This window comes from Medicago sativa, chromosome 1 (genome assembly GCF_051527215.1).
Source record: "Medicago sativa cultivar Bolivia chromosome 1, Bolivia_mono, whole genome shotgun sequence".
Lineage (NCBI taxonomy): Eukaryota > Viridiplantae > Streptophyta > Magnoliopsida > Fabales > Fabaceae > Medicago > Medicago sativa.
Genome location: NC_140749.1, coordinates 8,364,216 through 8,378,091, shown reverse-complemented (window position 1 = coordinate 8,378,091; position 13,876 = coordinate 8,364,216). Strand labels below are relative to the sequence as shown.

The following is a 13,876-nucleotide window of genomic DNA, read 5'->3' as shown; positions in this document are numbered from 1 at the left end:
ATATTATACCAGCCAACATTTTCATTCCACATTCATCTTTAGCGTTCTACCTTTTGGGATTGTAGTGTCTGATGAGTGGGTTAGGAAGACTGATTTTAACCAATTTCCTGGTTGGTAGTGGTAATTATCACAGATATGTCTATCTGCACTTCTGTTGAGGTGGAATAATTTTATAATGGTTGGAATGTTTAGGGTACGAAATGATATTTCATCTCAACACAGAAGAAATTAATGTATGATTCCATTTTATTAAGCTGACTACCAAATGAAGATCAAATGTAGTACTCCTTTACCTAATCTTTCAGCAAATTATGTTATTAATCTGAATTCTGAAATTCAAATTTAAGTCAGTGCTATCAGTCATGGTCCTAAGTGAAGTCCCTTGCATTACTTTATAATAATACAACAAAATTAAACCAAATGTATAAACTCAAGTTTTGATTTAAATGATTATTATCGTACAACTGATTTAATTCTTTAGGATCCTATATGTTAAACAAGAAACTTCAGTAGGAATCCCTCAAAAAAAAAAAAAAAAAAACTTCAGTAGAAAATGAAGCAGAAGAACTGAGGATGGCATTTTGATGGAATTGAAAGAGAGAATCTGCTGATAGGTTTTCTCTGAGGGATACCACCAACCATTCTTTTAATTTGCCATTAATGATTTATTTCTTGTTTTTATAACTTCCAAGAGCACCGGAACGCAACTTCTGAGTATTTGAACACCATTTACGAATGTAACTTCTGAGTATCTGAAAGCAACTTCCGGTAGTTATGTATACGGGTATTTTTGAAATTCTGTGATAACCTACATAAACAACATATAATAAACGGTCCTTAAATATTTTTTAATGGAAGTTCATAAACTATCACTTTTTTCTTTCTATTTGAAAGTAATTGAGGGACTAACTAAGTGTAATTTACATACTATTTGTTGCTGCATTGTCTAAAGTGCATAAATAAATTACTATTGCATCATGCACAAATTTATTTATTTTACTATTGGATCAATAAGTCTTGTCACATTTCGTTTGATTCAATGATGAAACTTATTGACATAATGATGAAAATAAACTTGTGCATGATGTAAAACTCGTTTCACTTATGCACCACGAACTTGACCATTTATTGGCCGTATATTTTTCTAGTTTATGGCCTAAATGGGAGAGAAACAATTGTTTAGGGATCAAAGAGAAATTTTCCCAAATTTGCTTATTGATTTTGTCCCGAAGTTGCAGTCTAGCAAAATTAAAACCTTCATATTTAAACTTAATTTAAAGTGGATGCATTGGATTATGCGAAAAAGAATATTTCTCTAATTTCTTTTAGCCAAATTTGGTTCTTTCTGCAGTACACTATTTTATGTGCTACTACTTTCTGAGTTTTGGTTTTGAATAAAGACTTGGTTCTTCTCATACTTTGAATGTCTATTATGCTTTTGTTTTATCGTAATCACGTGTAATTTTTTTAATTCTGGTTTATTGATATTTCAAAGATGAATATTCACTAATCCAAGTATTTTCTTTTGTTGTAGGCGTGGTTCTTATTACTTCAGCCTTAGTGTTTACCTTGTTTACAAATGTAATGTCATATGTGTGTATGATCTTAGATATCAAAAGAATGATTAAAAGGTAAAGTCTGATATTAGATCTATAAATGTTAAACAAGAAAAGTAATACATTAAACTAATTTTGGTACAATTGCGATCTGAAAAGATAATTGCTCTTAATAGATTTTGCAAATATTTCTACCATGAAAATATGAAGTTTATTAGCTTAAATACATTATTGTACTATGAAAGAAGACACTAATTAGCTTTAAAAACATTAGTTTATCTTACATTTAATCACTCAAAAATTTAGTATTCAAATGTTAAAAATAAACTTTTACACAAGTGTACAAAATATAGAGGATATGATTAATCTAACTCAAAATGAATTAATATGATTAACATGCTCTAGTCGTTTCTTCACAAACATTCCTTGAGCATGCATGCATGCAAGGTTCTTACATTACAAAGATGCTCTACACTTCAAAACAAGAAAGAGAAGAATGAGAATGAAAACAATACCACCAGAAGAACCACCAACTCTATGAATCCAATTACGATCAAACCTTGTGAAGCTCTTATCCAAAAAAGCTGATAAAGATATGACTAAAACCAATACAAAAAGCAGCATAGGTAACCATAAAGTAACACTAATTGGTTGTTCATCATCTTCCAACTCACTCTCTGATCTGTTATCTATGTATAGAGGAGAAGCCACGGCTAGAACTACTAAGCTTATGGCTGCTACTCTCTCATAAGATGAAAATTTGTTTACCCTCCTATTTGCTTCAGGTTCCATTCAGAAGATTTAGATGATAGAAAATTAAGTTATGGTTCTCTAGTGAAATTTTGTGTTGTTAATTAAAATGTATGTATATATGATATGATATTATGGAATTGCAACACAAAAATGTTGATAAGATGAGTGGAATATTGCTTTTCAAAGTAAAGCACTAAAGAAGAGCATCAGATTCTCACAGATATATTCTCATTCATGTACTAATGTGGGACACGAATAAAAATGAATATCAATATGCGCAATCTTTTTTAACCATTTTCTTTTTTGAAAGAAAGAGAACAATCAACAAAGAACTAGAAACTCCAGAACCATCAGCAACTAACAAGTGATTAATCTAAGCAGGAGCTAGAAAGCTCATAGAAAATCGAGAAGAATAAGCTATCACAAATCATTATTGGCCAAAGCATAAGCGAAATTCCAACGGGACTCAACCTTGCTAAAGAGGCTAGACTCCTACAATATGATAAACCAATGTTTGAATCTCGACTATGAGAGGTACTCACAATAATGTCTGACACGTCTCAAATATGATTATATCTAGTGAATAAATATACGGAAAAAGGAAACATCAATGCAATGATTTGCTTCACAATAATAATGACAAATTTTTACTTCTCAATCCATATGTAAAAGCCTTCAAATCTTTAACGATTTCAAATCTTTTTTAACTTTGATTATAATAGTTAAGCTCACAACAAATCGTCCTTGAATTAATCTTTTCTTTCTTAGCTATAACACCTAGTCAAAATCCAAGTCCGAGAAATCCTGCCCACTACAAAACAAGTGAAAGACACAAATGTGGTACCATAAAGTGTGTTGGTTGAACTTAACTCAAAACCTACTTAATCCTAATTAACCACCCTAATCACTACTACTTCCGTCCGAAATTATTAATATAAAAAAAATTGTCTTAAATTATAAGTCGTTTTAAAATATCCATGAAGTATTAATATTATTTTTCCCATTATACTCTTAACTATTTATTACTCTATCTTCTTTCGATTATTTTATTTATCTTTCTCATATCATTAATGAAGGATAATTTTGTAAAATTACTTATAATTTCGTTTAATTATACAAAATTAATTACATTGATTAATTTGCGTGAAATGTCCAAAACAACTTATAATTTTAGACAGAGGAAGTGCCGCATAAACCAAGTAAATGAACAATAAATCGAGTTAAATGAAGCCGATAACTCTTATTTCTGAGAGTTATGAGTGGTTAGTGATCTCCCAATTACTAGAAATGTCTAAATGAATGATATACAATAGATATGACTCATATACTTAATACCTCAAGATTTTGTATGTATATGTGTTGTTAAAATCTCGTGGGAAACAAATTGCTTAATAATAGTGGTGTCCAAAAGTTGTGAAACTTTTCTTCAACTCCAAATAATATCCTTTTTAAACCATGTCTATTTATTGAAACATTTTTTTTAAGAAGCTAAATTAGCACACTCAAATTGACACTGGAGAGAATCGAGGAGGAACACACTCTCAGATTCCAAGCCAATAACACCAGATCAACCCAAGTGAGTTAAAAGATATAAGCAAGAATATGGTTCGCAAAATGCATTGTTGTGCATATATACATGATAAAATGATTTCTCAAGCTGCACGATCGTGAACAACTCAACAAAGACATGCACTACGTTGATTCAAACAGCATGGTCATGCATATAATTAGGACAATTGTGCTTTGATGTGCTTCAACAAATTCATTTTTGTGGTCAATTTATCCATGTAATAAGATACTCATTCGTACCACCCTTTCACACTATAAATTCTACCACGTCACACAAATTTTTATTCTACCACATCACCCCACACAAATCCTTCCATTCCTTTCAACACAAAACACGCAAATGGATGATTTACTTGCATTTCATATTTTTCAGTAACACAGATTTTTCAATGCAAATCCCAACAAATTTTATTACACGGGGAAGATGAAGATGGAATTGGAGATGAATATGGATTTAAGGAAGATGCAGATGGAATGCACAAACTTATATTATTAGTGGCATTTTGTTTCTATTTTTTTAATTTGTAATTTTCTAGTTGGCATCCAGGTGCGTATTTTGTTAGCCAAGTGTCCCTTTCAGATGATAAACTCACAAAAGGGACGAACAATTACTACAATGTTGTTAATGTCTTGGACCAACTTAAAACAATTAAAACATACAAATTAACATAAACTCTAAAATTAACATAAAAGAATGCAATCCTATATTTTACTATCTAGACTTTAATTTTAATATCGATATTCTATATCTTTAAATAAAATACGAGGAGATGCAACAAGTGGGGAGAAATTCAACACATGTCTATTTCTATGTTTTTTTAAAAAACTCAGTATCTTTTTACTTAGATTAGAGGTATGATGGAGCGGCATGAGACGGGTAAAAAAGACTTTGCCTTTAGTTTCTATTGATTTATAGAATGTGTATGATAGAGTGCATAGATAGATTTCATGGAAAGACCTAAAGAAGATAAGAGTTAGGATTACCTATATTCGAACTATCAAGGACATGTATGAGGAGACTTGAACTTGTGTGAGGAGCACGATGGGGAACGATTTTCCCGTAACAATAGGATTACAATAATGATCAACCTTAAGTCCATATCTTTTTACCTTAGTTTTGGATGTACTTAAAGAACACATCCAAGAGCTAGCACCGAGATGTATGCTTTTTGCAGATGATGTAGTCCTGCTTGGAGAGTTGGAGGAGGAATTGAATAGGAGGTTAGAGACAAGCCTTAAAAATGTCCAACTTCCGCCTAAGTAGAAACAAAACATATTATACGGAATGTAATTTTAGCAAAAGACGGAGTAATTCTACCTTAGAGATGAAAATTTGAGATCATATCATACCACAAATTACACACAGTTTAATACCTTGGGCCCATAAGATAAAACGAATGAGAAATAGAAGCAGATGTAAATCATCAAATTCAATATGAGCGGTTGAAATGGAGAAAGCTCATGTGCTTTATGTGATATGAAAATATCATTCAATTTGAAGGGATAATTTTATCTGACGACAGTAAAACCAATGATGTTGTATAAAACAGAGTGTTGGGTAGTGAAGAACCAACATGAGGATAAAATAAGTGCAGTGAAGACGAGGACGATGCATTGAATGTGTGGTAAGTCTAGATGGGGTACAATTAGAAATAACCATATTAACGAGAGTTTAGATAACACCTATAGTAGAACATATGGTGAAAAATAGGCGTAAGTGGTTTGAACATATATAGAGAAAAATGATAGAATATGCAGTAAGAAGAGTAGATCAGAAATCACTAGAGGTAGAAAAACTATCAAAGAAACTACTTGGAAAAATTAAGAAATTAATGAGTTGAACCAAAATATAGTTTAGAATAGAACATGATAACGTAATTTGATACATGTAGCCGACTTCCATTTAATGCAAAAATGTTTGGTTCGGTGAACTGGGGTCCAATTTCATCGTTCACATGCGGGGCCCATTTAAAGTTAAAAAAAGAACATGAGACCTTAGAGGGAGTATAATAATTTGGCTAAAGTGCAACTTTGGCCCCCTACCTTTCAAAAAGTTGCGATTTTGGCCCCCTAAGTTTGAAAACTACAATTTTGGTCCCCTATGTTTTAGCCCCTTTGCATATTTGGTCATTTTGGTCAATTTTGACCAAGTCAACGCATACGTGGCATGCCACGTGTGTAAGTGTGTAATTAATTAATTAAAAAATTAAAAATCGAAAAAATCAATTTGGCTAAAAAACATAGGGGACCAAAATTGTAGTTTTCAAACTTAGGGGGCCAAAATCGCAACTTTTTGAAAGATAGGGGACCAAAGTTGCACTTTAGCCTAATAATTTTGCTCGAAGCTACACGGCGTATATGGAACGAAAGAGCAATAATATTTGGGAGAACATCTTTCTCCTATATATGCATGCAAAGGTTCGTACATGGGTTGATGTGAGTTTTTGACCTCGACATAGCAGTAGGTTCAATCAAACTAAGATAGCGCCTCAAATAAGGACTCCAGAAGGGCTAGTTATGGTGATTTATGAAGCCGCCCAAATGGCACTATATATAGTAAGAGACGATGAAACAATCTTTTTTGGGACATTTACATGTTTTTATACATGTGAATTTAGTGTGTTTTGATATCAAAAGTATCATTTTTTCTCTAATGTTTAATTTCTCTACGTGTGAAATTTAGGTTTTCTCGTATCTGGATCAAACCAATCTCTGCAGAGCTGCTAGAGTTTGTAAGCAGTGGCGAACTATTAGTACTCATGAAGATTTCTGGATGAGTTTGAATTTTGAAAATCGGAACATATCTCAAGAACAATGTGAGCTTGAGTATATGTTGTATTATTTATGAAAGTTTTTAGTTTTATGTTTTTGCAGTAAACCTTTTAACAAGTAAATGTGTATGTGTAATTACAGTTGAGGACATGTGCAGACGTTATCCGAATGCTACAACATTGAGCTTATCAGGACCTACTATTGATTTGCTGGTCATGAAGGCAATCTCTTTATTAAGGTAGGAATTTTATGTGACATTGCACTGAATCAAGCCATCTTGGATTCCAGCTGATTTATTTCAATATTTTCAGGAAGCTCGAAGTTTTAACATTAGGAAGAGGACAGATAGGTGATGCTTTTTTTCTTGGTCTATCTGATTGTTCCATGTTGAGAGAATTGTATATTGATGATTCTACACTTGGAAATAGTATTCAAGAGATATCTGTTGTTCATGAGAGATTGCGTCATCTTGAATTAATAAAATGTCGTGTAACGCGAATATAAGTCAGGTGAATATGCCTCAAAGTTTGACCGACACTTAATTGACTCCGATGATAAAATAAAAAGTGACGGTTTATTCATTTTTCAGGTGCCCACATCTTAAAACTATGTCTTTGAAGAGCAGTAACATGGCACAGGTTGTACTTGATTGCCCTCTTCTACATGAACTTGATATTGGTTCTTGCAACAAACTTCCAGATGCTGTTATTCGTGCTGCTGCAACTTCATGCCCTCAACTGGTGAAGCTGGACATATGCAACTGTTCTTGTGTCAGCGATGAAACCCTGCGTGATATAGTGCAGCATTGTCCTAATCTTGGTTTTCTTGATTCATCATACTGCCCTAGCATATCCTTGGAGGTGTGCTTCAAATTGTATACTTGCTTTTTGCATATGTAAGCTTGTATTTTGAACTAAAGTATATGGCTTTGTCTAAAATGGTCGCTTTTCTCTTTTAAGTCGGTTCGAATGACAATGTTGACAATTCTAAGGCTTCATAGCTGCGAGGGCATCACTTCTGCATCAATGGCTGTAATAGCTCATAGCTCTATGTTGGAGGTATTTTATCTGTCTCAGATATTGATATTAACAACGTGTCTGAATTCGTGAGTATTAGTATTAATTTTTATCACCGCCAATGCAGGTTTTGGAACTACGCAGTTGCAGTCTATTGACTTCGGTGTCGTTGGATCTTCCACGTTTGAAGAATATTAGATTGGCGTACTGTCGCAAGTATGTTTCTGCTTCATTTTCTCTCTCTCCCCAGAAAAGCACTATAATTCTATTATTGATCAGTCTCTCTCTATTGCTTTTCTCTTTCTGTTTAAGTCAATAGCAAATCCTTTTTTCTATTGTTGCGTCTAATTTATTTTTTTGAATGGTTTCCTTTGCAGATTAGCAGATTTGAACTTGAGGGCTATATCGCTTTCTTCTATACAAGTGTCTAACTGCTCTGTACTTCACCGGACCAATATCACTTCAAATTCACTTCAAGTATGTGTTATACTTATGTCTTGTTTCATTCCCCATTCTCATGTATTCTAGAGTATAGCCCTCAATGATGAGCTTTTTGGTTATGCAGAAATTAGCACTGCAAAAGCAGGAAAGCTTAACTTCATTAGCATTGCAATGCCAATCTTTACAAGAAGTAGATCTCTCAGATTGTGAATCTTTGACAAATTCTATATGTGATGTTTTTAGTGATGGCGGAGGATGTCCTATGTTGAAATCACTAGTTCTTGATAATTGTGAGGTACATGAACTAATATTTCTTTTGAATTTCTGGATTTATGTTCCAAAATTTGATTATTTTGAGCTATGTTAGTATAGTAGTATATTCTGACAATTCAAAAAAGTGTTTTCCTACTCTTGATCCCTTTTACACAATTCCAATTGTTTTTTATATAATCAACTAATCCAGCTGTACCTTAACTTATAGATTGAAGTTTTGCGTGTGATTTACTAAAATGTACTTTTTTTTATATGTCATATTGATGAAGTTTCTGAAAGGGTATTTTTGGTATCCTCACAAAATCAGTTTAAAGAATTACTGAAATTTGTAACTTTAGTTGAAATAATTGCATGAATCATTATTAGTTGTTACTATCAGTGCTTAGCAGTAGATAAATAATGTCTCAACTTTTCTGGCTGTTGTATCTGTTGTGAGAGATTAGGTTTCTTTTCATTCCTGGGATTTTGTTGGTCAAATGATCTATACTTGTATGGATGTTAACATTTTTTATCCTGCTTGTTGTTCGCTGCATGTAGAGCTTGACTTCAGTTCGCTTCATCAGCACCTCGATAATCAGTCTTTCTCTAGGCGGTTGTCGAGCAATCACTACTCTTGAGCTAACCTGCCCTAATCTTGAGAAGGTCATTTTGGACTGTTGCGATCATTTGGAATATGCATCATTTTGCCCTGTAAGTGATATTGATTTGTTAGACAAATTAAAACTATCGAATAATAATACAACATCTTTTGCTTGTATTTATTTAGCTATCTGCATGGTTTAAGTAATAGTTTTATACATTTGCAGTCCAAGTGGTTGCTGTTATGTTAGGGCTTTGTAATTGGGACCACAGTTATTATCAGTGTGTTAAGATACCTTGGATTCATATCTTGATTTTGAATAAACCTGAACCCCTGAACCCAATATATAAAAATCGTTGTTCGTATCTATTTTGACCATGAATCTCAATTCATTTTGGACTTGCCTTGTGTGACCAACTGCTTTTTATTAACTTTATGTAGCCAACCACTTTTGTAGTAAATATTTGGATAGATTCGGAAAATAGGTCTTCTGATTCATGATTTGAATCTCGATCTGAAAGCTAAGCAACTCCCTTTTTTCATCTACTTCTCAGGTTGGTCTTCGATCTCTCAATTTAGGGATATGCCCAAAATTAAACATACTCCGCATTGAAGCAATGTTAATGGTCTCACTTGAGTTGAAAGCATGTGGTGGACTGTCTGAAGCGTCCCTTAATTGTCCGCTCTTGACATCACTGGATGCTTCCTTTTGCAGGTGATGCTTTATCTGCTAGTTTCTTGGTTATCCTGCTTATCTATGGAGTATGGACTGATGTTTGTTGTTTTGAATTATAGTCAACTCACTGATGACTGCTTGTCGGCAACAACCCGTGCCTGTCCACTAATTGAGTCATTAATATTAATGTCATGCCCATCAATTGGGTTAGATGGACTCTGCTCCCTGCATTGGCTCCCAAATTTAGCCCTGCTTGATTTATCATACACTTTCTTGGTGACTCTGCAGCCTGTTTTTGACTCTTGTAAACAACTAAAGGTAAAAACATCATATTTTAGTTCGCATATTTTTACTGTCTAGCGTATTACATATAGTATAATAGTAGCGGAGAACTTCCTCCCATCCTCAAAACAAATCTCCAGAAGTTGTGGTTATTTAGTTTAATAAACCTAGCGAAGTTGTGATATTATATTACCATACACGCGAGTTGTTCAGAAGAGCTTATTTGTGCCTATCTCATGTTTAAATACTTATATTATTAATGTTTAGATACAGTTGCAATTCGCGTGGCATGTCCATAAGTTGTCTTTAACATAATAAAGATCTAAAATAGCTTCTTGAATAAGAGCTTAAATAAAATGTCTATACAAGTGCACTCGTAGTTCTTTACTTTTCCCATTGTGAAATGTGATTTGGTTTATATTAACAAAAAATGTGGTTATGATGGCACATCTTGGAATAGATGGTTGTCCATTCCTTGGTCCACAGGTTATGGGATGATGTATACCATTTGTATAATTATTTTCTTTGCCTTTTTCTGACTGTGACATTATTGTTTCTTGAAGGTTTTAAAATTGCAGGCATGCAAATATCTCACCAAATCATCGCTTGAACCTCTTTACAAGGGGGGTGCTTTACCAGCTCTTCAGGAGTTGGACTTGTCTTATGGAACTTTGTGTCAGAAAGCCATAGAAGAGCTTCTTTCTTGCTGCACTCACCTTACACGTGTGAGTTTAAACGGCTGTGTGAATATGCATGATTTAAACTGGGGGCAAAGTCGAGGGAAGTTTCCTGAGTTACCTGGCATAAACGTCCTATCCATTTCAAGTTCCTATGAAAACAGCTATGTGACAAGTGAGCAACCCACCCGATTACTTCAGAACCTCAACTGTGTGGGTTGTCCAAATATTAGGAAGGTTTTTATTCCATCGACATCACACTGTTTCCATTTATTGTTCTTAAACCTTTCTCAGTCAACTAATTTGAAGGAGGTTGATTTAGCTTGTCTCAATCTATGCTGGCTTAATCTAAGGTATTGTTTGCCTTTCAAATGAATGTAGATTGGTTTCTGTCCTCATAACAGATTGTAATGTTTTGACTGATCTCTTCAGCAATTGTTCCTCATTGGAAGTTTTAAAGCTAGAGTGTCCGAGATTAACCAATCTATTCCTTCAGGTTATTATTCTTATCTGCCAATTTAAACTTATCCGTGCATATCATGATTATTGTTTTAGATATACTTTAAAATTTATTGCGGTAATATGTTTTTTCATATTTTCTGCACAAAAAATTCTAGCAACACATTATCAGACGCATTCTTTTGTACACTCTTTGTTATTGGGTGAAATTCATGTGTCCTACCACTTAGGAAATGGTTCCCAGTTCCAAACTAAAAGAGATTGAGACCTGCACGATTAATGATTTAGTGAGACTCAACAAGTGTGTAAAGAATGTGTTAACATTGTATTGCTAGAATGTGTTAAGACTCAACCTGTATTTGTGTGTTGGAAAGAATGTGTTAAGATTGTATCGCTAGAATTGCTTTTACTGCATTACAATTTACAATTGTCATTGGCTATCATTATTCTTTCGTCTTGGGTTATGTGACTCCTTTCAAGAATGGGCTGCATACATTTTCCTTAAAAAATGTTAGAGTATGGAGTTGACCTCTGTCCTTTACTTGAAATAAATCTGACATTTGATATTCCTCAAATGATTTGCGGAATATTGTTCAATTGAATGACTTAAATTTAGTCATTCTTGCAACCGTTCCATTAATTCATTGTTATAGTTATTTGCTAGTTCAAGTTTGGACAATTTGAATATTTTAGGCTTGCAATATTGATGAGGAAGCTGTTGAAGCTGCCATATCAAAATGTACTATGTTGAAGACTCTTGATGTTCGCTTTTGTCCTAAGGTGAGAGCAAATGCATAAATTTTTTGAAATGTTGATTTCAGTTAAAATGAAACTTTATCTTGCATGATGCAATGCGTGGTTGCTTGAATGTTTGTTTTTATCATGTTCTTCAATCATTTGTGATATTCTATGGTGCTTTGTAGATAAGCTCAACAAGCATGGGAAGATTCCGTGCAGCATGCTCTAGTTTGAAGCGTAAATATAGCAGCTTGTCAACTTCATCGGCATGATTTAGGATATTTGAAGTTTTGTGGTGTTTGTTCACTTGGAGAGAACGCATGCCTGACATTAAATTATTGAGTTATTCCTAATGTATTGAAGATTTTCCATTTTTTTTTCTTCTTAAAAAACTTGGTTTCTAGTCCAAAGAGCGATTAATTGAGAGGATCAATCCTACCGTTCACTAACGGAGGGTTCATTGTATGGACTAGTCCATGAAAATTGACATCAATATGGTTCAAACCTAAGATCTTGAGAGGAATACACTTTAAAGTCTCAAACATACACTGTTGCGAATTCGATGAGAAAACACACCAATAACAATCTTGATGTTTGGAGCAAGGGATAATTAAGCAACCAAAATCAAAGTGTATGGAACAGTTATAATCACAAGCCAAAAGTAGAAAACAACGAGAGAGAAAAGAAGAGAGAACACAAAAGAATTTGTTGACCCAGTTCGGTCCAAATTGACCTAGTCTGGGGGAGAGAGCAGCCCTCCGTTCCACTATATGATGAGTAACGTTACAAAAGAGGTATCAATGGGTTACAAGAATAAGTTTCCCGCCTAATTCTACCCAAATCTCAGCCTCTTCCCGTAACCAAGAGACTCAATCCTAATAGTGTTTCCCAAGGTGAATCAACCCTCAAACCCTAGTGTTTGTTCCAAAGAGATAAACTCTATACAAACCCTAGTTTTGTTGTTGCCATTCTAAACCCTTGTTTCAACCCCCTCTATCTCAAGGTTTACACTGATACAATGTCTATATTTATAGTAAAAGAATCTCTCATAAATTGGAACAAAATCAGGCCCAAAAATACGTTTTATTTTTTCTGAATCTGAGCAAAATCGTACTACGATTTTGCCATATCGACCTCTGATTTTTTACGAATGAAAGTGTCAATTCTGGTCCCAAAAATCGTACTCCGATTTCTCTAAATCGGGCTCCGATTTGACAGCTTCAGCAAACTTCAATTTCTCCAATTTTGAGTCACTTTCACAACAATCTCCACCTTGACTCCAAATTAGTGATGATGCCAAACCATCAACCACCATGCTGCTCTTTCCCTTGTTCCCACTACACCAAGTAGCTCCACAAGTTTACACCCTAATCCCTTCAGCCATCGGAATGTCTTCCGCCTTCTCGAAGGTACTTGCAGTCCAACTACACTAGGAATTTTAGGTAGTTCCACAAGCCTTTACCTCAACCTCTTCAGCCATCGGAACGTCTTCCGTCTTCTCGAAGAATCCTTGCAGTCCAACTACACTAGGAGTTTTAGGTAGCTCCACAAGTGTAACGCCCTCCTTTTTATTTAATTATTTTAATTAGTTTTAGAATATATTTATATATTTATATGATGTATATGAGGGATATATGATTTGTTGAGATTAGATGTCTTTTTATAATTTAGTTAATATATTTTGTTGAGTGATATTTTGTTATGTTATATGTTGGTATTTACTAGCATAATATATTTGTTAATTGTTATAGACATATATTTATTATTTGGTGTATTATTATATATTTAGTAGAGAAATATTATTTATTAGAATATGATGATTATTAGTGTGAATGGATTTGGGGGTTAGAATAGAAAAAAGAATAAGTTATTGGGCCTAAATATATTTAGGAAGAATGATTAGTATTATAAATAAGGAAGCTTAGGTTAGAAAGAGTTTTTACGTTAAACCGCTTTTTGGAGAAAGAGAAGAAAGAGGAGAACTCAGAGAGAGAGAACCCTAGGAACGAAGAACGCTGCTTTTGATTTCAGAAAAACAATCTAAGGTAAGGGTGAGACTATCTTTCACTAATATTAGGTTTGTA

General features: G+C 33.8%; 3 protein-coding genes across 3 annotated transcripts; 2 read left to right on the top strand and 1 right to left on the bottom strand.

Annotated features, from left to right (window-relative positions):
• Positions 1 to 1,897: 1,897 nt before the first annotated feature.
• Positions 1,898 to 2,431, bottom strand: LOC146952310 (uncharacterized). Its single transcript, XM_085700854.1, has one exon. The coding sequence runs from the start codon at positions 2,346 to 2,348 to the stop codon at positions 2,013 to 2,015; it is 336 nt and encodes a 111-aa protein (XP_085556980.1). The 5' UTR covers positions 2,349 to 2,431; the 3' UTR covers positions 1,898 to 2,012.
• Positions 2,432 to 6,236: 3,805 nt separating this feature from the next.
• LOC146952309 (F-box/LRR-repeat protein 15-like) lies at positions 6,237 to 8,317 on the top strand. The gene is made up of 9 exons (XM_085738049.1): positions 6,237 to 6,296; positions 6,562 to 6,694; positions 6,792 to 6,888; positions 6,962 to 7,048; positions 7,240 to 7,510; positions 7,610 to 7,708; positions 7,794 to 7,882; positions 8,044 to 8,104; positions 8,195 to 8,317. Exons 1-9 carry the CDS (start codon positions 6,237 to 6,239, stop codon positions 8,315 to 8,317), a joined length of 1,020 nt encoding a protein of 339 aa, XP_085594175.1.
• On the top strand, positions 8,044 to 12,163 carry LOC146952308 (F-box/LRR-repeat protein 15-like). Its single transcript, XM_085700841.1, has 9 exons — positions 8,044 to 8,143; positions 8,232 to 8,402; positions 8,918 to 9,070; positions 9,515 to 9,675; positions 9,756 to 9,954; positions 10,482 to 10,948; positions 11,028 to 11,091; positions 11,748 to 11,834; positions 11,978 to 12,163. Exons 2-9 carry the CDS (start codon positions 8,370 to 8,372, stop codon positions 12,062 to 12,064), a joined length of 1,251 nt encoding a protein of 416 aa, XP_085556967.1. The 5' UTR covers positions 8,044 to 8,143; positions 8,232 to 8,369; the 3' UTR covers positions 12,065 to 12,163.
• Positions 12,164 to 13,876: the final 1,713 nt, after the last annotated feature.

Bases quoted from the DNA above. Each gene is read 5' to 3' on its own strand.
- LOC146952309 (XM_085738049.1), top strand. From the start codon at position 6,237: ATGGAACGAAAGAGCAATAATATTTGGGAGAACATCTTTCTCCTATAT. The intron at 6,297-6,561 runs GTTCGTACATGG...TGTGAAATTTAG, and splicing joins TCCTATATATGCATGCAAAG to GTTTTCTCGTATCTGGATCA. The intron at 6,695-6,791 runs GTGAGCTTGAGT...GTGTAATTACAG, and splicing joins GAACATATCTCAAGAACAAT to TTGAGGACATGTGCAGACGT.
- LOC146952310 (XM_085700854.1), bottom strand. From the start codon at position 2,348: ATGGAACCTGAAGCAAATAGGAGGGTAAACAAATTTTCATCTTATGAG.
- LOC146952308 (XM_085700841.1), top strand. From the start codon at position 8,370: ATGTTGAAATCACTAGTTCTTGATAATTGTGAG. The intron at 8,403-8,917 runs GTACATGAACTA...CGCTGCATGTAG, and splicing joins TAGTTCTTGATAATTGTGAG to AGCTTGACTTCAGTTCGCTT. The intron at 11,835-11,977 runs GTGAGAGCAAAT...GGTGCTTTGTAG, and splicing joins ATGTTCGCTTTTGTCCTAAG to ATAAGCTCAACAAGCATGGG.